Genomic DNA, 26367 nt, shown 5'->3' on the forward strand with positions numbered 1-26367 from the left:
CTTATCTGTAAAGGATTTTATTTCTCCTTCACTTATGAAACTTAGTTTGGCTGGATATGAAATTCTGGGTTTAAAATTCTTTTCTTTAAGAATGTTGAATATTGGCCCTTACTCTCTTCTGGCTTGTAGAGTTTCTGCCGAGAGATCTGCTGTTAGTCTGATGGGCTTCCCTTTGTGGGTAACCCGACCTTTCTCTCTGGCTGCTCTTAATATTTTTTCCTTCATTTCAACTTTGGTGAATCTGGCAATTATGTGTCTTGGAGTTGCTCTTCTTGAGGAGTATCTTTGTGGCGTTCTCTGTATTTCCTGGATTTGAATGTTGGCCTGCCCTACTACGTTGGGGAAGTTCTCCTGGATGATATCCTGAAGAGTGTTTTCTAACTTGGTTCCATTTTCCCCCTCACTTTCAGGCACCCCAATCAGATGTAGATTTGGTCTTTTTACATAATCCCATAGTTCTTTCAGGCTTTGTTCATTTCTTTTTCTTCTTTTTTCTTTTGGTTTCTCTTCTCGCTTCATTTCATTCATTTGATCCTCAATTGCTGATACTCTTTCTTCCAGTTGATCGAGTCGGTTACTGAAGCTTGTGCATTTGTCACGTATTTCTCGTGTCATAGTTTTCATCTCTGTCCGTTCGTTTATGGCCTTCTCTGCATTAATTATTCTGGTTATCAATTCTTCCACTCTTTTTTCAAGATTTTTAGTTTCTTTGCACTGGGTACGTAATTCCTCCTTTAGCTCTGAGAAGTTTGATGGACTGAAGCCTTCTTCTCTCATCTCGTCAAAGCCATTCTCCGTCCAGCTTTGATCCGTTGCTGGTGATGAGCTGCGTTCCTCAGTTGATAATGCAGAAATCACCTGTCTTCTGTGTCGCTCGCGCTGGGAGCTGGAGACTGGAGCTGTTCCTATTCGGCCATCTTGCTCCGCCCCCCTAATCAGTAATACTTTATCATCCTCCCAGATAGTAAAAATACTTTAGAACACTGCCTTCATTGACTTTTCTCCTAATTTATGTGCATTTGTTGTAGTGTAACTTTTTCTTAGCTGTGTGAAATCTCTTAAACCTATTGATTATATATTTAATTTCAATTGTATATTTTATTTTTTGAAATTTCATTTGGTTTTCTCAGATCAGTGTTACTTTTTGGTAGGTATCTTCTTGGTAGATATCTGCTTCTTGGTACCTACTTCTTGGTAGTTAACCTTAAAATTTTTTGTGTGTATTTACAAAAATGCAGTCTACGTTGTTTTTTAGGATGAGTCTGGAAATGCCAACTGAAATTTTGGGTTTGTTTTTGTTTTCTACAATTTCTGCTAGTCCTTGGTTATGGAGTCTAATTTCCTTAGTGCTTGGATTATTTTTTATTATGGTCTGGACATTTTATTTAAAATTACTTGTCAGAATAATTTTGAGGCTTGCAATAAACATACTTTCCTTTTAAGAGCAAAGTCTGCTTCTTTACCTAGGAGCATTGTCAGTCAGGGAACGACTTAAACCAAGTTTCTTGAGAACACAGTCTAAATTTTTTAGTATAGCATCTTAATAAACAAAAACAACACTCAATGTTTCAGATTTTATATTGGTTTCCCAAAGGATTTATAGCACTGTATTTCCAAATCATTGTCATGTTAATGTCTTGCAAATCAACATCTCTGCTCATGAACTTCAAATCTAAGCATTTTAAAAAATTGTCTTCTGAACATTTCCATATACTTAGCTTACTGGGATGTGAAATCAACATGTTTACAATGAATCCAATTACTGTTTCTCTGAATGCTTATTTTACTGTTATTTATTGTAGTCAGTGAAATCACTGTCCTCCAGTCATCCAGGGTGCAAACTGCGTTTGAGACTTGGAGAAAAATACTTTGCCTTTTGAGATACCAGTTTGGAGTTGATGGCTGCTAATACTTCCGCTGACTTTAAGTTTGTGGTCTTCTCTCCCTCTCATTTCCATATGCATTTAGTTCCCAACTCTTATTTATTCCCTTTCTTGTCATTTCTAGTAATTTTCATGCTTCTTTCTTCCACTCTCATACCCACTGCCTTTGTTCAGGCATTCATCATCTCTGATCTTCGGATAATCCTTGGGTGCCTAATACATTCTAATCACTGAGGGCAAAAGTTAACAGGTAAATATTATTGTCCTCACCATTACAGATGAGGATACATCTTTCTTCAGTCACACAGCCGGTAAATGGTGTAATATTAATCACTAACATTTTTTGAATCTTTATGCCAGGCTGTATTATAAGGACTTTACATGTTTTTGCTAATGGTGTTGTTACCTCCATTTTTCAAATGAGAGAACTAAGGTACAGAGAGATTACATAATTTGCCAAAAGTCACACAGCTAGCACACAGTCAAATTGGGATTCTAGTCCAGGAACTCTCTCTAGGAGGTATACTTTGAACTATTACCAGGATTTGAAGAGATTTCGTCTCTTTCTGAAACGTGTACGTTCTTTGTATATCATACTAGAAAAGACTGTTTTCCTTTCTTCTAATATACCCTGCTCTCTTAAGAAATCAGTTCTTTTGCTTATCGGGTTCCCTTATGGTAGAACATAATATCATTCTTTTAATCATCTCACCCTATATCCTATCTATTTTTTAAGTCTAAGTTTAGATTCCACATCATTTCTGGAGTAAAGTTTTCACTTTTTCTCCCCCTTGGGTTAACATTAGTTGCTCTTGCCTTTCATAGCACCTTGTTTAGACCATAATACTTAACTTTGTCTGATATGATAGTTGCTTATCTGTATTTTTCTCTAGCTGGATTATGAAATCCTTGAGGGCAAATACTTTACCTGTTAATCTTTAAGTCACTTATGATATACCTGGAGAGCTTGTGGTTTGTAGTAGGGTGTTGATAAGTTTGTAGAGTTTCCACTTTCATATTTTCATTTTGCAATTCTATTTCCTTAATTATTCTAAATTAGTGTTTCTTAAAGTAAAAGGCAATTTTCTTTATATTCGGCTAAATCTTAAGTTAGAGTAAAGGCCCTGTATAATTCATTCCTGCCTACTTCTGCCCATTTCTAACCTTTCTTATCTTCACTCTATATTCTGCATATTCATTGGCTTCCTATCTTCTGTTTCCCTTTTTTTCCACTGTGATAGTGCTTCTTAGTCTGTAATTCTAGTAGATCAAAAACATCAACGTTTAACATAATCAGCCTATGACATGGCTTTAACTACTTTTGAGCATTTTCAGTACTGAATCAACGTGTGGTGTCTTTTTAAACACTTAAGCTGTCAGTGAAAGTAATATGTGCCCAACTAGGGGTCTTTTAGTGTGAAGTTGTGATTATATTCAAAATTAGATAAAATAATCAAGTTATTTAGAAATATTCTATGTACTAGAAGTAATAGAGATATGGCAATTACCTTTTTTGTTGTTGTTTTTTAAAAGAAGTGGATTCAAATGTAGCTGAACATCTGAGCATTTATTTTGAAATGGTACCTTAAAACAATTGTCTTACCCAGCGGGTGTTGTGAGGATGTGTATCCTTCTACTCCTAAGATTGCTTGTCATAGGCAGCTGCTCTGTGGTTAACTTGGTCCGGTTGGTTTACTGCCTTGGCCCTGGCAGGTTTCCCAGTTTCATATCTGGTCACTTAGATCTTTTTGCTTTGTTGATAAAATCCAGAAGTCTTGGCCTGACTCAACTAAAAATCTTCCTTTAAAAAATATTTGTGAAAGGAAATTTACTAACATACTAAGTGAAACAAAGTTTAGAAGGCAAAACAAGATAGAAGTACCTACTGTGTATCAGACATAGTCTTAGGCCTGAGTAGAGATGAAGAAGACATGGCCCCTGCTCTCAAGAAGCTGATGAGGGGAGAGGTATGATGTACAGATTGCCTAGGGAACACAGAGGGTGTACCTAATACACACTGTGTGAGAGTAGAGAATGGACAGGAAGGTTTCTTAGACAAGGTCACCATGTAATTTATTATCCTAACTGGTACAGTTTTGAGACTGAAAGAGTGTAATTAATTATTATATCAGGACAACAGGTGTAAACACGGACCATTCTGGGCAAACTTAATATACATGGCCACTCCATTCCAAGAAGATATGTGCTGAATTGTAAAGAGAAGTAGTAATCAAATAGGTTGATTGATGAAGAGTCCTTTAAAGCAGAAGAAATAGTATGTGAGGAAATAGTGGGGTAAGAGTGAGCACAGTATTAGGTTGAAGCATGCGCAGTTGCCATTTTGTAAGTGAGAAATGGTCAAATAATTGCAGGTTCTCGTAGTTTAAGCTGATAGATGAAGGTAACTTGAGCACAGAGTGTTTGTGCCTAGTGGCAGGAGATGAACCTGAAAAGAAGGCAGGAGCCAGATTGTGAAGTTCTTTGAGTACTGTTTTATGGAATTTGGATTTTATTCTGAAAGTCATTATGTGCATGTTTATGTTTAAATTTTAATTATAAGGTATTCATTTAGTTTTTGAATAGGCAATACATTCTCATGGTCTGAAATTAAAAAAAAAATCTGTTGGTTTAAGTGGGAATAGTTTGTAGTTTTCTTCATTTAATTTTTGTTAGATTTTGGTGTCAGTGGTTTTTTTTGTTTGTTTGTTTGTTTTTGGAGACAGAGCCTTGCTGTGTTGCCCTAGCTGGAGTGCAGTGGCAGAATCTCAGCTCACCGCAACCTCCACTTCCCAGGTTCAAGTGATTCTCATGCCTCAGCCTCCCAAGTAGCTGGGACTACAGGCATGCGCCAGCACGCCCAGCTAAGTTTTGTATTTTTAATAGAGACAGGGTTTCACCATGTTGGCCAGGCTGTTCTTGAACTCCTGGCCTCAAGTGATCCACCTGCCTCGGCCTTCCAAAGCGCTGGGATCCACCCGCCTGGACTTCCAAAGTGCTCGACCTTCCAAAGTGCAGGTGTGAGCCTGCCCAAGTTTGGTTGTCAGTGTTTTACTTGCAGCAAAAATAATGTGGAAACTTCTTTTATCTGTGTCCTAAAACAATTAAAGCACTGGAATTATCCGTCCACTGGGGGTTTTGTTAGCATTCCCCAGTAAATTGTTTGGGTTTGGTTCTTTTTTGGGGGAATGGAAGGGTAGGAGGTAGGCAGCTCTCAGACAACTTTATAATTTCAGTTTTTCAGTCTGTTTAGTTTTCTCTTCTTTCTGCTAGGTTTGGAAAATTGTATTTTTCTAGAAAACTACCCATTTCATTCAGGCTTTCAAAATTCTTTACATAGGGTTGAGATAAGAAGTCTTTTACCTTTTTTTTCCTTCAAATTTTATCTATGTTCATGCTCATTTTTTTTTATTTTATTTTTTGTGTTTTTGTACTCCTTTTAAAATTAGATTGTCTCATGATTTATTTTCCAAAGAATTAACTCTTGAATTTTAATGTATTAGTATTTTGTTTTCTAACTCATTAGATTCTGCTTGGGTGGTTTTAAATTTCTTCTGCTTTTTTTTGTTCTTTGTAAACTTTTGGTTGGATGCTTATGTTATTAACTTTTTTTTTCATTTTTTATTGAAATAAATAAGGTTCTGAACATTGCTCTAGGTGAATGCCACAGGATATATATTTTACATATATGTATGTGGTCTATACATATATGTATGGCTGCGCATATGTATATGTACTTGTGTATATATATTCAGTATGCATATACATATGCACATATTTGATGTGGTTATGGAAATAAATTGAAAGAGGACAGAAACGAATGATAAGGAACTCAGAAAACAAGTGAGAATATTGTAATAGTTCACATGAGAAATTTTGATGGCCCGAATTGAAATCATAGCAGTAGAAATGGAAAGAAGAGCATAGAGATTGGAAATGAAGTGTATGAGAAAGGGAAAATAAATATCTGAGAATAACTCACAGCTTTGTAGTTTGGGTAGCTGGTAGATAAAGGTGTGTTCACTGATATAGGGTGTATGTTCAGTATGGAATAATGGAAGAATAGATTTGGGGTGGAAAGGTGAGTTCAGATATAGACATGTTTGCATTAAATCCAGGTACAGATACCTTATTAAAAATTAGATATTCAAGTCAGGAGCTCAAGAAAGAGGAGGAAGCTAGAGATTTTGAGGGAGGGGGTCAGAGAAAGGGTAGATAGTTGATTTTGTGGTTTGACTGAGGTGGTCTAGAATAGTATCTCTATGATCTAGAGATAATAGGTCTAAAGATGAGTTCTTCAGGGTCTAAATCCTTATAGAACTTTCTTCCTTTTTTTTTTAAGATGAAGTCTTGGTCTGTCACCCTAGCTGGAGTGCAGTGGCGTGATCTTGGCCCACTGCAACCTCCGCCTCCAGGGTTCAAGCCATTCTTCTTCCTCAGCCTTCCGAGTAACTGGGATTGCAGATGTACACCACCATGCCCGGCTAATTTTTTTATTTTTAGTAGAGACAGGGTTTTGCCATGTTGGCCAGGCTGGTCTCGAACTCCTGACCTCAAGTGATCCGCTAGCCTCAGCCTCCCAAAAGTGCTGGGATTACAGGTGTGAGCCACTACACCCGGTCTAGAACTTTCTTTATAGAACCAATTTTGTTTTCATTTTGATGATAAATTAAAAATAAATTAATATAAGCGTATTCTGGGTTGTCTGAATGACTATCATGCTACACGGATTTTGGTGCCAGTATTGTGTTTAAACACTTGCTACGTGATCATCTGGAGCCCGCATGTCTGATAAACCTGCTGTATTGGAATGTAGATCAGGCTAATGTGTATTAATGTAAAATCAAGAAAATCAACTTCAACTTCTGTACTCATGCTGAATTATTTTGCCATTAAAAATTTCTTTTATAGTGATAATTACAGGTGAAAGGTATTTTCATAGAACTTCCTGAGAAACAAATCTCATAAAGAAGCTTTTAAGAAACTTATAAAGGCATTTTTTTTTTTCTTTTTTTCTGAGACCGAGTTTTGCTCTTGTTGCCCAGGCTGGAGTGCAATGGCACGATCTTGGCTCACCGCAACCTCTGCCTCCTGGGTTCAAGTGATTCTTCTGCCTCAGCCTCCCGAGTAGCTGGGATTACAGGCATGCACCACCACACCCGGCTAATTTTGTATTTTTAGTAGAGACGGGGTTTCACCATGTTGGTCAGGCTGGTTTCAAACTCCCGACAAGTGATCCTCCTGCCTCAGCCTCCCAAAGTGCTGGGATTACAGGTGTGAGCCACTGCACCTGGCCAAGAAATTTTAATTGTCACAGACTGATTAAAGAAAATGGGACTTATATGTAGATTATGTGTTCAGGCCAATTGAAGCTTTATAAGATTCATGGTTCCCTCTGAACAAAGTGTTTCATGGAAACTTGGAGAGACAAAAGTGATGAAGTGATGGGAGAGCTGACTGACCATGTGACTCACTGGTAGGTGTGTGTGTACATGTGTATATGTATTTTTGTGAGCATCGCACTGCATGAATCTCCACTTATCTCTAAATATCAACTTATAACATTTATTAGTGGTAAGCAATGTGGCATTTTTATTGAATTTTTTTTATTTTTATGTTGATATACATACATATACATTGTGAAATGATTACTATTATCAAGCTATATTTACCATCCTGTACATTAGATCTCCAGAACTTACTCATCTTGTGTGACTGAACTTTGTGCCTTTTGACCAACTTTTCCCCATTTCCCCCAACCCCTGAGCCCCTGGCAACCACCATTCTACTCTCTGCTTCTATGAGTTTGACTTTTTTAGATTCCACATGTAAGTGAGATCATGCAGAATTTATCTTTTTGGGCCTGGCTTATTTAGTTTAATGTCCCCCAGGTTCATCCATGTTGTAGCAAATGACAGAATTTCCTCTTTTTTTTAGAGACAGAGTCTTGCTCTGTCACCTAGGCTGGAGTGCAGTGGCGCAATCTCGGCTCACTGCAACCTTCGCCTTCCGGTTCAAGCCAGTTCTCCTGCCTCAGCCTCCCAAGTAGCTGGGACTACAGGTGCATGCCTCCACACCCAGCTATTTTTTTGCATTTTAGTAGAGACAGGGTTTCACCGTGTTGCCCAGGCTGATCTTGAACTCCTGAGCTCAGGCAGTCTTCCTGCCTCGGGCTCCCAAAGTGCTAGGATTACAGGCCTGAGCTGCCGCACTCAGCTCCTTTTTTTTAAAGGCTGAATTTATTCCATTGTATTTATATATCACAAATTCTTTATCCATTCCTCTCTTGATGGACACTTGGGTTGATTCCATATCTTTTACTGTTATAAATGATGCTGCAGGGAACATGAGAGTGCAGATACCTCTTTGAGATACTGATTTCATTTCCTTAGGATCTATACCCAGAAGTGAGATTGCTGGATCATATGGTAGTTATGTTTAATTTTTTTGAGGAACCTCCATACTGTTTTCCATAATGGTTGTACTAATTTATATTCTTCTCAACCAACAATGTACAAGTGTTCTCTTTTCTCCACGTCCTTGCCAACAGTTATCTTTTATCTTTTTGATAGTAGTCATCCTAAGAAGTATGAGTGTTAGCTCATTGTGGTTTTGATTTGCATTTTTCTGATGATCAGTGATGTTGAGCATTTTTCACATACTAGCTGGCCATTTATATGTCTTTTGAGAAATGTCTATTCAGGTCCTTTCCTCGTTTTTTAAAATTGGATTGTTGTCTTGCTGTTGAGTTGTTTGAGTTCCTTATATGTTTTGGATATTAACCCCTAATCAGGTGTATGGTTGCAAATATTTTCTCCCATAGTGTATCTCTTCACTGCATTGTTTCTTTTGTCATGCTAAAATGCATTTTGTATAACTGTTTTACAATTCATAAAAGATTTTAAACAGGTAAGTAATCCTATAATACAACTGAAGTTAGAAATAATAATAACTTACGTGCTTTTTAAAATAAAACATCTACTGTAGTTAAGTTTGGCTTTCTAGTCTTGTTTGGTGACCTGGTATCTTATTACTGAAGATGTGCATTCTGCAGATCATCAGAGTTCAAATAGGATGTTGAACATAGAGGGTTGAATAATGTATGACCCCTGTAGTAGACTCAGATTCCCCTTTAAAGAAGGGTTTACTGCCCAGCTGTGAGAAATGTGAGATCCTGACAGCCCCCTCTTTCCCCACCCTTGTCCCCCACCTTAGAGTCTGGCTCAGGTCTAGAGACGCTCCCCTCTCCTCATGTCACAGACTTCCTGGGGCAGCATGCATTTGCAGACTGAGCAAGGCAGAGGTAAAAAAGGCCTATTTCAGCCCGTCACAGAGTACTCTGATGGACAGTGCTTGCTTTAGAACTTCCTATATGGTTGGCTGAAGTTATGTTGGGCTTGCATCAGTTTGAGTTCTGTCCAAACCTGGTTTCTCTGCCTTCCATTCACAGGTGTTTATCCCTAGTGAACATTTGTACCTCAGACACCATATTACCTCAGCTTCAGAGAAACCAGCCTGCAGTAGCTCCTGATAGCATGGAGCTAGTTTAGTGGAAGGGAATATACATCAAACAAGAAATTTAAAATGTTATCAATGTTATGTAGAAGCATAGGGTGCCATGGTAGTGCGTTATGGAAAGGACCAATGCCCAGCTAATCATATTGTTTTGAGAGGTAGCCTAGACTAGTAGTCAGAATATGAACCTTGGGCATACTGCTTACTCTCTCCAGGCCACTTTCCTCATTTGTAATATGGGAATGACACATATTCTATCATCCTTTAGAAGACTAGCCTGGGATTGCTCACGTGGCTGGGGAAAGATTCCCAGCAGTAAGAGGGAGCAATGCACATCTTCCAAGCCTCTGTTTCTGTCAGTTTGTTGATGTCCCATTGGCCAAAGCGGTTTACATGGCCAAGCTGTGATTCGAGGATGAAGAAGTAGACTTGCATTTATGTTTGTATTTACACACACACGCGCCTAAAAATTACCAAACAGAATGTTATATAATAGTGATAGTTAAAATGTATTAAGCACTTTTTGTAAATAATGCTTGGTAAGAGTCAGCCGGACTATCATTATTTAATATGTTCTATCTCACTATGATATGAAAAAGAAGAAACGCTTTTAAATAATTTGGTATATTTGACATCTTAAAATCATTTTAATGATAACGCTTTTCACATAAAGTAAAGCTCTCTCTTTTTTTCCTCTGCAGTAAGAAAAGTGGAAAACCACCATTACAGAACAATGAGGTAACATTTTAAATCATCTTCTTTTTGGAATTTCATGTATTTATTTCATTTATTTTGTTATATGGCTCTGATTTAGGATAAAATTTTATAATTAGTAGGGAACTTAAAAATCCCTCCAGTCTTCTACACATTACAGGAATGCTGTCTGAAATAGGACTCCTGACAGGAAAGTGTTACCTTAGGAGGCAGCCATAACTGCATTAGTTCTAGCCCATGATGATATTAATTTCCCCCCTTCTAGCTTCTTAGCAGTGACTCTGTTGTATCTTTTGTATCGAGATATATCTTGTCCCCCCACTCTTTCCCTCCCCCCTCCCCTCCCCTTCCCTCTTTTTTCTTTTTCTTCTCTTTAAAATTTTCTTTTTACCAACCAGGTCTCATTCTGTCATCCAGGCTGGAGTGCAGTGTCATGATTATAGTTCACTGTAACCTTGACCTCCTGAGCTCTAAGGATCCTCCTACCTCAGCCTCCGAAGTAGCTAGGACTGTAGGTGTGAGCCACCTTGTCTGGCTCTGTTTTCTCTAGTAGACCCACATATATTTGAAGATAGTTGTATCTTATGAGTCTTTCTTTCCCTGTGGTAAGCAATCTTGATTCCTTCTAATATGTCTAATGTGACATGGGTTCTGATCCTTTTTCAGTTCTGTATACATTCCTCTGAACCTATAAGAGTTTCCTTAGGCATTGTGCTTAGAATGGAATGTAGTTGTCCAGTTGTGGCCTGACTAGCGTGGAATATATCAGCATGATTACATTTCTTGATATGAATACAATATTGCTAAATTTCATCCTAAAATTGCTTTTATTTCTTTAACTATTACTATTTTTTACACTAAGTGAACTTTTTATGGTAAATTATAAACTTCAGGTGTATTTCTGACAAACAGCTCTATATCTCTACATGTTATATACATGATAGCTTTATTGAGTTATAATTATATACCATAAAATTTATCCATTTAAGTGTATAAATGAGTAGTTAGTATAGTCACAGAGTTGTGTGGCTATCACCATTACCTAATTTTAGGAAATTTTCATCTCTCCAAAAAAAATCCTATACCCATTAGCAGTCATTCCTTATTACCCTCTTCCCCCAATCCCTGGCAACCACAAATCTGTTTCTGTCTCTGTTGACTTACCTGTTCTGGACATTTCAAATAAATGAAATCATATAATATGTGGCTTTTTATACCTAGCTTCTTTCACTTAGCACAATGTTTTCAAGGTTCATCATATTGTTGCTGTATCAGTATTGCATTCCTTTTTATTGCTGAATAGTGTTCTTTGTATGCATATACCACATTATGTTTATCAGTTCATCAGTTGGTGGACATTTAGATTGTTTCTACTTTTTGGCTATTATGAATAATAATAATGCTGCTATGAAAATTTGTGCACAAGTTTTTATGTAGAGATACGTTTTTATTTCTATATCTAGGAGTGGAATTGCTGGGTCATATGTTAACTCAGTTGATTTGTTTTAGATAAACATTAATTTATTGCTGTAAATGTCAGCTGATTGGGTTTAACCTACTATCTATACCATTAGTCTAATTTTTAGTGCAATTCTCACATCTGGCGTGTTAAGTAGAATTATTATCTACAAATTTAATTTGCCTTTCCTTTCTTTCACAGAATTGCTGATAGTATTTACTATGTAAGGACCAAGGAGATTGCTCTGTGATATCTCTTAATCTTTGTTTCTGGTTATTCAGCTGTGACTACGTCCAATTATAGCAAAATCTGGTTCTTATTTCTCCATTAAGGCTACAATAATTTTATAAGAAACATCTAATTCCTTTATTAATTTATTAATTCACTTAGTAAGTAAATCTTTCAGTAAATATTTATTGAGCTCCTCATATATGCCTGGCATTGTTCTTGGCTCTGGGTATATGACAGTTATAAAAATAAGTTTCCATCCTCGTGGAGCTTACATTCTACATATCAGCTAGTATGCTAGTATGGTATCCTTAACAAATAAGAAAATTGGAACAGTTTAACATGATGTACTTTTAGTAAACTCATGCTGGCTTCTAGTGATTAGTGTCTCTTAAGTCTTCCCCAACTCTCATGTCAGTGTCTGTTCTCTGAATATCCTGGTGATTGACATCAAGATTGTCATTCTTTAGTTTCCATAATATTTCCTTCCCAGTCTTTGAAAAATGTGGTAAGATGTGCTTATGTTCACTTCTCTGATATCTCCAGCTCCACGATCTCTCATATCTAAGTTATATCTGAGCAATCAAATCTTAGTTATCTGAACTTAGTCATATCTGTTATTTGCATATCGGAGATCTGCAAGTTCTAGGACAGCTTGATTCATTTTACTCATTTTTTTCTTATTTTTCTGTACAATACTGTTTTAGCATATACTTATTTGCTGGTTGCATAGTGTGAGCAAGATAAATTTAGGTTATATTAAGTGATTGGCAATAAAAAGGACACAAGATGCACACTGATACCACATTTGTTAAATTTATAGGAAATGCACACGTGTGCTAAAATGAAATCTAGTAGGATATGTAACAAAGACAGTAGGTTTAGTTTTCTTATTTTTGCTTATCAGAATTTTCTAATTTTTCTACAGTGAATATGTTACTTTTGAGGAAAGCAATTTAACCTATTTTCTTCATAGAAATTTTGTATATCCTTTGTGATGGGGACAGGGTGGGGAGAGGCAATTTTTATAAGACATAAATTTTAAGGAGAAAAAAGGATTTAATTAGAAAGAGAACAGTATAATGAAATTCAAAATGTATAAAGATAAGTACTGTGCTGGGTTCAGTATTTAGCATTCCCATGCATATTTTTGTATTTTGGCATGTGTGTGTATCCATAAACAATATAGGGAGAATTACTTTACATATTTAAAAGTTTCATAAATTCATGTGTAAAATGAATTGCATGCATCATTCTAATTTTTTCCAGCATACTGTTTTTTAGATCACTCCATGTTTAAAGCTGTAGACTTGCTCTTGCATATTCTGTTTCTATGTATGTGAGCTGCTTTCTTTTTTACAGTTGTTATAGAGTTTTCATTGAATAATTTTGCTATGATTTATGTAATATTGGTATACATTTAGGTTATTTTTCATTTTATGGTATTATAAACAGAGTACGATGTTTTCATTTGTGTGGCTAAGCATATGTGCAGGTATGTTTGTAGGGTAAGTTCCTGAAAGTAAATTTACTAGGTTATTTTACATTTTACAGTCAGTGTACATTTTACATTTTGATAAATGATATATAATAGTTGTACCAGTTTTCATTTTTCCCTACAATATACAGGAATACTTATACTGTGTCAGCACTACATGGCCTCTTATTTTACTGCTATTTCAAACTTCTTTTTCAGTCAGTCTCACCTAAGGTGATTGACATATCAATAGGAACTTCTCATTGTACTTTGACCTTGTTACCTTTTGAATTTTAGGTTTTCTTTTTTCCTTTGTTACGTTATTACTTTGACTTCTCAAATAGCTTTTAATGATTTGTTTGCTTTTTCTATAATGTTCATGTTAAACTTATATCACCACAGTGGTCTTTTTTTTGTATTTAAAAAAATTATTGGGAAGTTTAGAAGTGGGAAAAGTGGTCTCTTTTTGTATTTAAAAAAATTACTGGAAAGTTTAGAAGTGGGAAAAGTTCATTGTGAATTTAAAATGGAATCTTAGGAAAGGCTAGTAATGTTATGAAATATACTGCCTCTATAGTTACTCTTATTTAGATTGGTTTCAGGTAGAGTTTTGCTGTGATCAGGATACTCTCCTATTCCTGACATCTCTTTGAATTCAGCCCTTCTGAGCCAACCTCCCCGTGCAGGTCGTCCTTTGCAGAAAACAGTGATAATTTGGGAGAATATAGTTAGTTCCCTTCATGGATTGAAATGTAATGAAAATCCCTCAGCTTTCAGTCAGTTTAAGGATAGGGAAAGTGACAACAGGAACAGAAGAAAATGAGGAATTTTATACCAGTTAGCAACTAATATTTTAAAGTGTTTCAGCTTTACTCTCTTGTAACTCTTTTTTTCTAGCCTTCCTCATTGTTTGTCCTAGATCATTTCTTTAGAGTAGCTAGAAACAGGTGGTCTTCTGTTTAACTCAGATGTCCATTTCACCTCAGGATTGTGCCACTTAAAAGTTGGAGCTAGGAATGGAGAAGGGTGTTGGCTACAGGTAAGGCAAGCTGAAGTGAGGAGGGAGTGGTGATGGTGACAGGAGGAAGAACAAATAGTTGAACTTCTTTTTTTTTTTTTTTTTTTTTGAAGGTAGTTAATATGTATGGCCTTCTCTTTACTCGTTTCTTCCTATGTTTTCCGGGTTTGGGGAAAACACAAACAGAGATTAGGTTGAATGTGTAAGGTTTAGCTTGAGGAGAATACGCTAGTTCAGCTAAATGGACTGTGAGTAGGGCTTATTTCTCTGTTTTGTTTGCTGTTGTGTCCATATCATTTGGAATAGGGTTTGGATCAAGTAGTTGTTTGTTGAGTGAATGAATGCATGCATGTATGAATTAAGCAGACTGAGCCTGCAAGTCAGTAGGATGAGGTTTTCAACTTTATCTGAAAGACTTGAAATGCTGAGTCTCTGTTCCAGCAGTTGCAGGTTAGGCTGATTCTTCTCCAGTTCCTCCTATTGTAGTCTTTCTAGTCTAATCCTATGAACACAATGCCTTCAGACTTCCTTTTGTGGCCTATAGTTCTGCACTGCACTCAGTGCCTGTTTATTAGGATAATGTCTATAAAGCCTTAACACAGTGTCTGACATATAGTTGGTAGTTATTATTATTCTAATTCGGTACCCAAACAGTTCACTTAAGGCTCATCTAGTGAGATATTTATTTAATCAAAGCACATTTACATTATATCTAGCTAATAGAGGTACTCTACAAATAGAAACAGGTATTTGTTTTCAGGAGTTAGCCAGATAAGTGAGCTGTGATTATGGAGGTGGGGAAACAGTCAGGGATTGGGGTTTTTCTGGAGTATCTTGTCTTTTCCAAGAAGTTTCCCCTGTCTATTCTCCCAAACAGTTCAAGAGTAATGTCTCGTCACTTGTTTCCTTATCTTTGCAAATGGTTTAGTACTTCCATTTTCATGGAGCTAGTGAAAATGAAAAAACTCTTGAGAGAGGTAAGATTATCTTCTTTTAAATCCCTCTACACTAACAGTAAGCTCTCAGTCCTTACTGTGGCTTTAAGCCTCTATCCTTTATAAGCCCTGCCTACCTTTTAAACTTCTCTCATTCTTGTTCCCTTTGCTGTAGCAATACTGCCATCTTGCTGTGAAATGTGCACACCTATTTTATTTCCAACACGTATTTTTGTGCTTGGTGTTCCTTGTGTTTCACTCCCTCCACCCTCGTACCCACTTTAAATAATCACATGGCTTTTCTTTCTTTGTGTCTAAGCTTAAATGTCAAGAGGCTTTTCAGACCATCCTGTGTAAACTGTTCTTTTTTTTTTCCTCATGACCCTGCCTGGTCTATCCGTGATAATTTATTTATTGGTTTATTTTTTGTCTGTGTTTCTCCCGCTAGAATGTGAGCTGCATGAGTGAAAGAACCTTGTCTGTCTTTGAATTTTATGAGGAAGAGAGAGTGAATTGACAGACTGTATATTGGAAATGTTAAATGGTAAATCTAGGAATCCAAAAATTTCCTATATTTGGTATCAGGGAAAATTCTGTTCAGGATTTTTTTTTTTTTTTTTTAAATATGGTGTTAATCAGGAAGTGGCTAATACAAAACTCAGTAAGCCCTTGGCCTTTTTTTCAGCTGTCTCTCTGACCTCATCCTCTGTGATGGTACCTTCCTCACAGCTGCAGCCAGGTTGGCCATTTTGTTCTTCCTCAAGCACGTTGCAGGCATTCACCTTGGTATTTTGCAGTTGCTATTTCTTCTGCTTGCAGTTTTCTTCATCCAGATAATTATGTGGTTCCAGAACTCACTTCCTTATTCAGTTTTTAGATAACATTATTTTCTCAAAAACATGTTTGAATATGAGGAGCAGTGTAAGTATGCAAGTCTGGGCTTTGTAAATTCAGTATTTATCTTGATAACTGTTTATATTGACTTAGATGAAACATGGTTCTTTAATTTTATGATACATTTGTTATAGCGATCTTAAAAGGGCTTCTTGTTTTTAATGCAGAAAGAGGGGAAAAAGGAGCGAGCTGTGGTGGACAAGGTGTTTTTCTCAAGGCTCGCACAGATTCTGAAAATCATGGTCCCTAGAACATTTTGTAAAGAGGTAAGTCTTATGAAATTATAATCTTAAGTATATTGGACCATTCTTGAATAAAATACCTGAGTCTGGGTAATTTGTAAAGAAAAGAGATTTAATTGGCTCATGCTTCTGCTGGCTGTACAAGCATGGCGCAGCATCTCCTCCACTTCCGGGGAGGCCTTGGGAAGCTGGTGATCACAGCTGAAGGTGAATGGGGAAGCCAGTGTCTCACATGGCGAGAGAGGGAGCAAAGGGCCGAGGAGGTGCCACGTACTTTTAAACAACCAGATACATGAGAACTTACTCACTATCTGGAGGACAGTGCCATGCCATGAGGGATCTGCCTCCATGACCCAAACACCTCCTACCAGGCCCCACCTCCAACACTAGGGATTACATTTCAACATGAGATTTGGGTGGAGACAGATACCCAAATTATATTATTAGGTGTTCAACTTTCAAGGTTACATAAGATTAGAGCAATAAAATCATAACTCTTTGGTTATACTATAGGTCAAATGTTTTCTCTGTAGGTAAAGAAGACTACTAAATTTTTGTCTTTAAATCATCCCTGCCATACAAAAACCCGTGTTCAGTGCCAGTTTTTAAGTAGTTTTCTCTTGTTTATGAAATATTATTTCATTTTATGTGAAATACTAGGATATTGCCGTGCAGCTACCTCAAATGGTATTGCTTTGTTATAATTAAATACTGTCAATAAAAACTGGATTAAATGTCAAAAGACAAACCTTTTTATTACATTGAGATGTTAACAAGTCACATTAGTGTGGAATGTATTTGATTAAATATTTTTAAGATAACCAAAATGATACCTGGATTCATCAGGTATTTCAGGAAGTGAGCTGATTATATGAATAGTTTTATAATTCGTTCCTTTGCTCTTTTATCAAGATTATCTTCATTATTTGATAAACATTTTTAATGATTATTAAAATAATGCTGTGTTCTCCATCTTCCTCAGCATTCTCTCATTCTGTAACTAGAAATATCATTACCTTCAACTCTTCCTCTTCCCCTTGTCACCCTTTTTGACCACTGGGATCTGCTAATTTTTCCTATACTTAACTGTTAAAAAAGCATTGTAGTTCCCAAAGACAACGTCCATTTCTTCATCATGCTGAATTTGCTCTTCCCCTAACCTTGGCATCATGTCCTGATGATTCTGCCCTTGAGAAATTCTTTTTTAAAAAAGTAATGGCACTTGTTTTTTCCTAATTAGACAGAGGTAATACATGGTGCTTGAAGAAAATTAGAAAATGCAGCTAGATTTTTTTTTGGCACCTATCAGCCTCTTACTCATTTTGATATATAGTCATCTTGTGTGCAAGCATATATTTTAACTTAAAAATGAGACCACACACTTTTAAGATCTGCTCCTTCCCTTATATTATAAATGTTCTTTCTATGTATCCTAAAGTTTCTCATAAATTATTCTCTCCCTTTACATTCCTATCGTTCTCACTATATCTTACCTGGATTATTATATCTTAATTGGTCTTTTTGCTTCTTTTCCTTTTCCAATTTGTATTCTTTCTTAAAATTCTGATTAAAACATGTGACTTCTTTTTTCTTTCTTTCTTTCTTTTTTTTTTTTTTTGAGACAGAGTCTTGCTGTCTCACCCAGGCTGGAGTGGAGTGACTGGATCTCGGCTCACTGCAAGCTCCGCCTCCTGGGTTCATGCCATTCTCCTGCCGCAGCCTCCCGAGTAGCTGGGACTAGAGGCACCCGCCACCGTGCCCGGCTAATTTTTTGTATTTTTAGTAGAGACGGGGTTTCACTGTGTTAGCCAGGATGGTCTCGATCTCCTAACCTCGTGATCCGCCCGTCTCGGCCCCCCAAAGTGCTAGGATTACAGGCTTGAACCACCGCGCCCAGCCGTGACTTCCTTTTTCTTATACGGTGAATTACAACCTGACTTTGGCCTTCCTTTTAATATCATTTGCTTAGGAGATTATTGTTTTATGATCTGGCCCTATGTCCTCAACCTTTCATTTGTTTACAACATCATGTCAGTGACATCCTGTCCGTCCCCACAACAGAAACAAATATGTTTTAAAAAATTGATTAATGCTTATTATCTTTTTTGTGAATATTTCCAATGACTCTTCAGGCATAACTAATTGTTTTCTCTCATTTCTACAACTCTCCTGCCTTTGAAGAATCCTTATTTAAAATACAAGCTTTTCTGGAAAGATTTGTATATTACCTTCCAATCAATTAACAGCTTAACGTTCATTTCAACTATTGCAGGAGTTCAATGAATGTAAAACAAATTGGAGATATTGGATGAGTCCCTGGGAATTAGTAAGGGAGGTAGAAGGGGCTAATTTGGCCAGCCTCCCACCCTCTGCAGGCCTTCTTCCCTTACTTTGGCTTCTATGTCACTGTCTTATTCTTCCAATTTAGAAAATTTAAGATCAGCTTTAAATGTATGTACTTGGGGTTGGGGTGGCAGGATTCTCATCTCACAGAAAGATAACTGATTCCTACCCAGTGTCCTGACTTTCCCTGCTTTGTAATCTGTCTTGCACAGCATTGCTTAAGTAATATTCTTTAAACGTCACTTTTTAACATCACTTTTTGTTCTACTGAGAAGCTTGCAATAATTTTATATGTATAAACTCAGTACAGTACCATAGTTCATGTGATTTTAATCCCTTTTTTCTCCCATTAAATCCTTCATCTTTTTTACCCTTAATCCTCATTCTCTTTTTTGTTTTACTATTTATCGTATTTCTAATGCCATAACTGTCTTTTGGCACCCCAAACCTTCCCATCCCACAGCTTAGGACATGAAGTGATACAAATATGTTTGCCTAAATTTGTCTGCTACTTTTAAAGTATAATTCTTCCCTTCATAACTAAATTGAAAGCCCTGTGAGGGCATGGACACTATTGTAAGTTTTTCTAACAAATTAAACCGAATTTATTCTACCTAGGCAAAATTGTAGGCTTCAGTTTTGGTTAGTTAGCTGTATATTTACAGTTACTGTCTTTTTTCTTTGTTAAAGTTATATGTTAAAAATATAAGAAAATAACAGTACACTATAATCTGGGTAATCTAAGTTATATTCCTAGCTTCTGTCCTTGACTAGGTATATGAAGGCAAGTCCTTTGACCTGCCTTGAAATCACTTTTGAATTCTGAATGAGAAAGATTAAATGAATCTATGAGGCCTTTTTCATTTATGTAATATTCTTGAGTTCCCTTTTAACTATATTTAAAATTGCTCATAGAAAAAATGTCAGCCAACTGTATTAAAGCTTACATAAAGCTTTAGATTTGGAAACCAAAAATTGTTACCAAGGTAATATTTCTTTGAACTTTCTAAAATGCATTTAGTTAATTTACTATACCTGGTTTATTTTAGACAGGTTACTTGGTACTTATTGCTGTTATGCTGGTGTCTCGAACGTATTGCGATGTTTGGATGATTCAAAATGGAACACTAATTGAAAGGTACTTTTTCATTCACCTTCCTCCTATATGTATGCAATGCTAATTGTCTCATATTTAAGCATTATCTTTATAAGCAAGAAATAGATTCTAAATTAGGTAAAAGATACTCAAGTCAAATTATGTGTTTGTTCATTTACTTAAAAAATACTTAGTGTTTCCCATGTGCCAGGCAATGTGCTGTACTGTGATAAGGGTCTATATGCCAGCGACTAGGAGAAACTGTACCAAGCCTTGCTGAGCTGACAGTTTATCAAGAGTTAGAGACAGGTAGACAGAAAATTAAAATGCAGTATAATAAGTGCTGTAATGGGAATTCTAAAAATCCACCAAGTTGGATTTCTGAAATTAATTAGGTAATTTGGAGGAAAATTTCAAAGCATTTCAAAGAATCACATTGAGTATGTTTATTAGAAGGGAAAACAGTTCTTAGACATTTCTTTCCGCATCTGGTGTTAGTGGTTTTTATATTTTTTCATTATAGTGTTTCTACATATTATTAATCACTGCAAATTGCTGATTTTGAATGTAAAAACATAAAAAATGTCAGTTGGGATATCTTGGGTTATAACAATTTACCATTTTATCCATTAATAAATAATTTATTTTTCATAATACCAATTAGAATGTCAGAGTAAAAAATTTTACTCGGAATTTTATTTCCTGATATGCAATATTTTGTCAGAAAATTCCTTAAAAGTATTTAATCTAAAATAACTTTTTGAATGACAGTACTTAAAATTGTTAAATGCCCCAACATTTTGGAATAAAGGTTTTTTTCTCTTAGATTATCGATCTGCTTCCTAAAGATTTGTAGGAAGAGGAAGAATGCTTTATGACCATGCTCTCTGACTCATTTCTCTAGGACAGTAAAGAATCTTGTATGTACAGGATTAAAGCCCTTAAAGTACATACCTCTGAATAGGGGTAAATTATGTAGGCCCTCACATTCCACCCAAGTCTCCCTGAAAACTGTGGTCAGTCCTGTGCCTTTTAATTTTAATCAAAGTAATATATGAACATAGCTTTAAAAGTAATACATGAACATAGCTTAATGTCAAATGTCCTGCAGGACTTAATGACAAAACACATCAGTTCCTTGGTTCCTCTCACTCCTAACTGTCATTACCTGGAGCCAGTCATTTTCTATTCTTTTTACTGTTTCATTTATTTTGTGTCTGCGTTTCCATATTGCATGCTTGTATTACTGTTTATAGATTTCTTAGTTTCAAAAGTGTAAGTGTTCATCTCCTACTTTGGAAGGTGAGAATTAGCCCTTTTACACTCCCTCCATGCTCATCTTCTCAATGTTTTATATATATAATAAAAATTATATAATTTTTTATTAAATCACAATTTATTGTTTACATAATTTTGACTATTGCTTACAGCTGAACCACATGGCATACTTTGGTAGTTGCTTTTCCATACAACTTTTTGTTTTTCCTGGTGCTTACAAATTGACAGTTATTTGTGCACATTATTATTTTTTTTAAACCTACTTCCCCCTAATTCAGCTTGAGCTTTTTGACAATACTGTGAAATCTTCTCAGTATTGTAATATGGTCAGACACCAACTAATCTATCAACTTCATCTTTCTATTTCCACCCCCGCCCTATATGTTTTGTAGTTTCCTGTGTTTTGCTTTTTTTTTTTTTTTTTTTTTTTTTTTTTTGAGATGGAATCTTGCTCTGTTGCCCAGGCTGGAGTGTGGCACAATCTCAGCTCACTGCAACCTCTGCCTCCTGGGTTCACGCCATTCTTCTGCCTCAGCCTTCAGAGTAGCTGGGACTACAGGTGCCCACCACCATGCCTGGCTAATTTTTTGTATTTTTAGTAGAGACAGGGTTTCACAGTGTTAGCCGGGATGGTCTCAATCTCCTGACCTCGTGATCTGCCCACCTCACCCTCCCAAAGTGCCGGGTCTTCTTGCTTTAATCAGGATTGGTTGCATATTAGGTACACCGAATAGCAATCATGTTTGAACTTGCTTTTATCATTATTCTGGGAATTTCTTTCATCTTTGTATCCTGAATTAAATAACCTGTTTCTGGATTTTTTTTTTTTTTTTCTCAGTATACTTTCTCAGTTTGGCAGATGCACTCTTTTTCTGAGTAAAGGTGAAGGGAGATAAATTTTTGAGACCTTGTAGATCTGAAAATTTCTTCTAGTCTCATACTTGATTGATAATTTAGCTATGTTGGTGCCTTCCAAGTTGGAATTCACTTTTCTTCAGAATTTTGAGAGCATCACTATGTTCTGGGTCTCAACCTTGGCTGCAGAATGATTGGAATCATCTGGAGAATTTTAAGAACTATGAATGTCTGGGCCCTACCACTAGATATTCTGATTCAATTAATCAAACCTTTTTGAAGTATCTGGTAGATTCTGTTGTGCAGCTCCAGGGTGGGTATTGAGGCCTCTTGCCATTCTGATTGCTCAGCTGTAGCTGGAGATTTGTTTCTCCCTCAATCTCCCCCTTGGTCTTTTTTAAAAAATTGTTGATGTTGTGTTACTGGATGTTTGAAAATTTCACTGAACATTGGTATGAATTTTTTGTGCTGGGCACTAGGTGAACTCTTTTTCCATCTAGAAACTCATTCTTCATTTGAGAAATTTTCTTGTGTTTAAAAAGAAATTATTCCTCTCCAATTTTTCTGGAATTCTTATTAGCTGAGTGTTGGAGCCTCTGGACTGATGATCTGATTATCTTATAATTTCTCTTCTATTTTTATCTCTGCCATTTTATTTTATTTTCTAGGAAATTTCTTTAACTTTATTATCCAGTGAATTTTTATTTGTTATAATTTTATTTCTAAGAGTTATCTTTTATATGGATGTTCATTTTTATAGCAATTATTCTTTTAAGGATGCAATATTTTTTCACCTCTGAAGCCATTTAATTTTTAATGTGTTTTTAGCTCCCTGCATTTTTTGTTTCCTTCATGGTGCCTTTGTTTGTTATTCTGTTGTCATTCACATTAGAGGCTTTCCTCAAGCATTCTATGACTCTTGGCTATGAATTCATATTTAAAATGAAGTGCCTTAAACACTTACTAGAAGCTGGAGTTGAGAGCTTAATTGGTCTCCCTTGAAGGGTGTTTGTAGGGGAGCCTAATCATGTGCACGTGTGTGTAGTACTCAGTTTTAAAATTTAATTATGAGATTTTTAAAAATTGCTTTTCATTTTTTTTTATGAGTTTCTGAACAAGTTTTTAAAAAACCGTTATTTTGGTATACTTTACACTTACGGAAAAGTTGTAAAAATAGAATAAGGGGCTGGGTATAGTGGCTCATGCCTGTAATCCCAACACTTTGGGAAGCTGAGTCAAGAGGATCACTTGAGACCAAGAGTTCAAGACCAGCCTGGGCCACACAGTGAGACTTCGTCTTTACAAAAAATAAAAAAGTTAGCTGACTGTGATGGCACATACCTACTACTACACAGGTACAACTACACAGGAGGCTTAGCAGAAGGATCGCCTCAGCTTAGGAATATCCTCTCTCAAAAAAAAAAAAAAGATTAGCATAAGGAACTTCCTTATATTCTTAACCCACACTCACCAATTGTAAAACACTCATTTTAAAGTTGTTAACTTTCTCCTAAATAGTTTTGAGCCTCTGCTGTGTATGAAATTCTTTAACATTTGGACCTTATCTCAAAAAAAGAAGTTTTAAAATATTGTACATTCATACAGGATAATTTTGTTTGAAAAGTTAACATATATCTCCATCTCAGTATTTAAGCTACAGTGCAAATTTATTTATTTATTTTCCCTTTTTGCCTTTTCTAAAGTGAGTCCAGATTCATGTATTTCTGCTAAAGAGAGCCTTAAGGAGACTTATTATGGTCCTTAATGTACTTCATTTTAATATTCTTTTCATATTTTAAACTTATTTGTTGATGGTGACTAATGACTTTGGAGTATGGAAAATCTTAATAGGAAAGACACCCTCTTTAGGGTAGAAACTATACTAATTCCGTGACATGGAGGAAAATTCTTTGTACCCTGTTGCTGCTTTATCTAATCATAAAAATATGTTTTATTTTCACCCATTTGGCTACAAGCAGAATTGAAAAATTACCAAACTCTCTTTTATAAAGTTTCTTAAACATTTGGAAGTTGCAGTGATTAGGGCTATTGTAAAATTGTTTTTGTTAATTATTTTTTTTGCAGTGGAATAATAAGCAGAAATAAGACTTTATTCAAGAAACCACTTTTTAAATTTATAGCTGCTACTCCAATGGTAAACCATTGCTGAATGATGGCATGTTCTTGTGTGTTTCACAGCTTGGGCAGCACTAAAGCACTTTGGTTTTATGTAAGGTTTGGTTCAAACAATTTTAACATAAATTCTCTGAACCTTTTGTACTGTCTTGATTGCTTAATGTCTCTAATATTCTTATTGCTATAAACAACATTTTTGTGTGGTTCTATTTAACTTTCTTGTAGTTAGCCTTTTTTTTTTTTAACTGTTTTGCTTTTTAGGGGCTACATAAAAATTGGAGTATTAATTTCTTTCAATCAGTCTAAAGGAACATTTCCCAAAGTATGTTCTGTGGAATCTTGGCTATGATAGAGGAAATGCTTCATGCTACAAACCCCTCACAGAGAGTTAAAATGCACATACTATACATTAAAAGCTTTGAGAAAGTCTCTAGTCATATACTAGTTATTTTTGTGTGTACATGGGCAGCTAGGTTTAAACCAATTAGTCTAGTGTTTCTCAAATGTTTTATACAAATATATTTTATGAAATTTGGGAATATTACTAAGTATTATTTGAAATAAGAGTTCTGTGATCAAATAGATTCTATCTTTGTATTAGGTCATACACATATCTTACTCAAAGATCCTTTACTTATATAATAATGCTCTGTTCAAATTTTTAATTAAAACCCTTTTTAAAAATTTTTAATGTATATTTTAAAAGCAGAAAAATACGTAAAACAGATTAACAATAGGCAAAAGAGGAGCTAGTCTAGTTGAAGTGTGTTGAGGAACATGAAGCTTCTATAGATCCATTCTGGGCTCTGATCTATGCGTTAGTGCCAGTCTTGGCAAACTAGGACCCACAGGTCAAATCTCACTACCTGCCATCTGCTTTGGTAAAGTTTTATTAGAATACAGCCACTCTTCTTGGCTGCTTTTTTTTTTTTTTTTTTTTTTTTTTTTTTTTTTTACTGTGGCAGAATTGAGTAGTTGCAGCAGAGCCCTTAGGGTGCACAAAGCCTAAAATATTTACTCTTGACCCTTTGCTGATCCCCCATTAGTCTGTCTCCCTGCCATTAGTTCACACAAATGAGAGTCAGATTGTTAAATATTTTAAAACAAACAAATGGTACTTTGTTTATTCATAATAATCCATTCCTGGGACTATAAAGTTGTTAATTGTTTTGCTTGCTAAATTTGTTTTGTAGCCACTTAAGCCTTTTTTTAAAGCAGCCATTTTTACTAAGAAATAATTAGTTATCATTCTGTTTAATTTCGCCTTTTGCAGGATGAGGTTCCAGCAAGTTCAAAATGATGACGTTTTAAAGTTGCAAACATGTTTTTGCAAAAAAGTGTTTTTTAGCATCTTTTTTATTGATTGTTTTGATTTAATGGAAGTTTCCTAGAGTAATTTTAGAGCTTTACAGAAGTTTTCCTAGTGTTAGATTTTGCTTCTTTTGCAACTAATGCATTGCATGTGGTGGTTTGCAGTGGTATCATTGGTCGTAGCAGGAAAGATTTCAAGAGATACTTATTGAACTTCATCGCTGCCATGCCTCTTGTAAGTTTAATTCATTAAAAATCTTTTTAACACAGGGGAAATTTGCATCTTTTAAAAATCTTTAAGGGTTTTACTTATTAAATTCTTTAAAGATTTATGATACTATATTCCTATTTTCAGTTTAGGTTTGTAATTTATAGTATAATTTTCAATGTAAACCTTCATACTAGATAAAAAGGGGATTATGTTTGGTTTAACTTCATTTATAATGTGTATATATATTCATATACATATGTATGTGGGTGAGGGGTTTTTTGGCATTTTTTTTTTTAACCTTCAGTCCAGGTTTTCTTCGGTGTTTAGCAGCATCCCATTAGATAGCAGCAGCACCCTTCTCTTAGTTGTAACAACCAGAAATGTTTCCAGTCATTGCAAAATGGATGTGGGCGGGGGGCAAGTTGGGGAGTTGGGGGGGATTTAGAGAGGGGAGTGCAAATCATCCTGGTTACTTTAGGCCATAAACTAGTATCGTAACTTGTACTACTAATCTACTTCAAGTTAAATTGGAATTTATGGTCTGAATTTTTTACAGATAAATTGTTTAGTCTAAAATATAAGTGATTTTCTTAGTTTGGTTCTCATTTTAATTTTCTTGGCACTGTAAGAACTTAATGTTCTAAATTTGTGGGTAAAAATGAGAAGCTTGGCTGTAAAATCCAGTTACGTTGAAATTGCCAGAAATTCTTGTTTAATAAAGCTGGAAGATGGGGCTACATAGCTTTTAGACGTTTTAAAATAAACAGTTGGAATA

General features: G+C 35.7%; 1 protein-coding gene across 7 annotated transcripts in view; it reads left to right on the forward strand.

Moving 5' to 3' along the window:
* Positions 1 to 26367, forward strand: part of ABCD3 (ATP binding cassette subfamily D member 3) — a 100037-nt gene that overhangs the window by 36606 nt on the left and 37064 nt on the right. For 5 of the 7 annotated variants that reach the window (XM_003892226.4, XM_009213266.3, XM_031650988.1 and 2 more), the window contains exons 2-5: positions 10097 to 10133; positions 16288 to 16386; positions 19755 to 19843; positions 25547 to 25616. In XM_003892226.4, coding sequence (XP_003892275.1) covers positions 10097 to 10133; positions 16288 to 16386; positions 19755 to 19843; positions 25547 to 25616 — 295 coding nt within the window. Of the gene's footprint in view, positions 1 to 10096; positions 10134 to 11967; positions 15269 to 16287; positions 16387 to 19754; positions 19844 to 24019; positions 24090 to 25546; positions 25617 to 26367 lie in introns of those variants that run through there. The other 2 variants (XM_009213258.4, XM_009213252.4) reach the window with 2 other exon arrangements.

This window comes from Papio anubis, chromosome 1 (genome assembly GCF_008728515.1).
Source record: "Papio anubis isolate 15944 chromosome 1, Panubis1.0, whole genome shotgun sequence".
Taxonomy (NCBI): domain Eukaryota; kingdom Metazoa; phylum Chordata; class Mammalia; order Primates; family Cercopithecidae; genus Papio; species Papio anubis.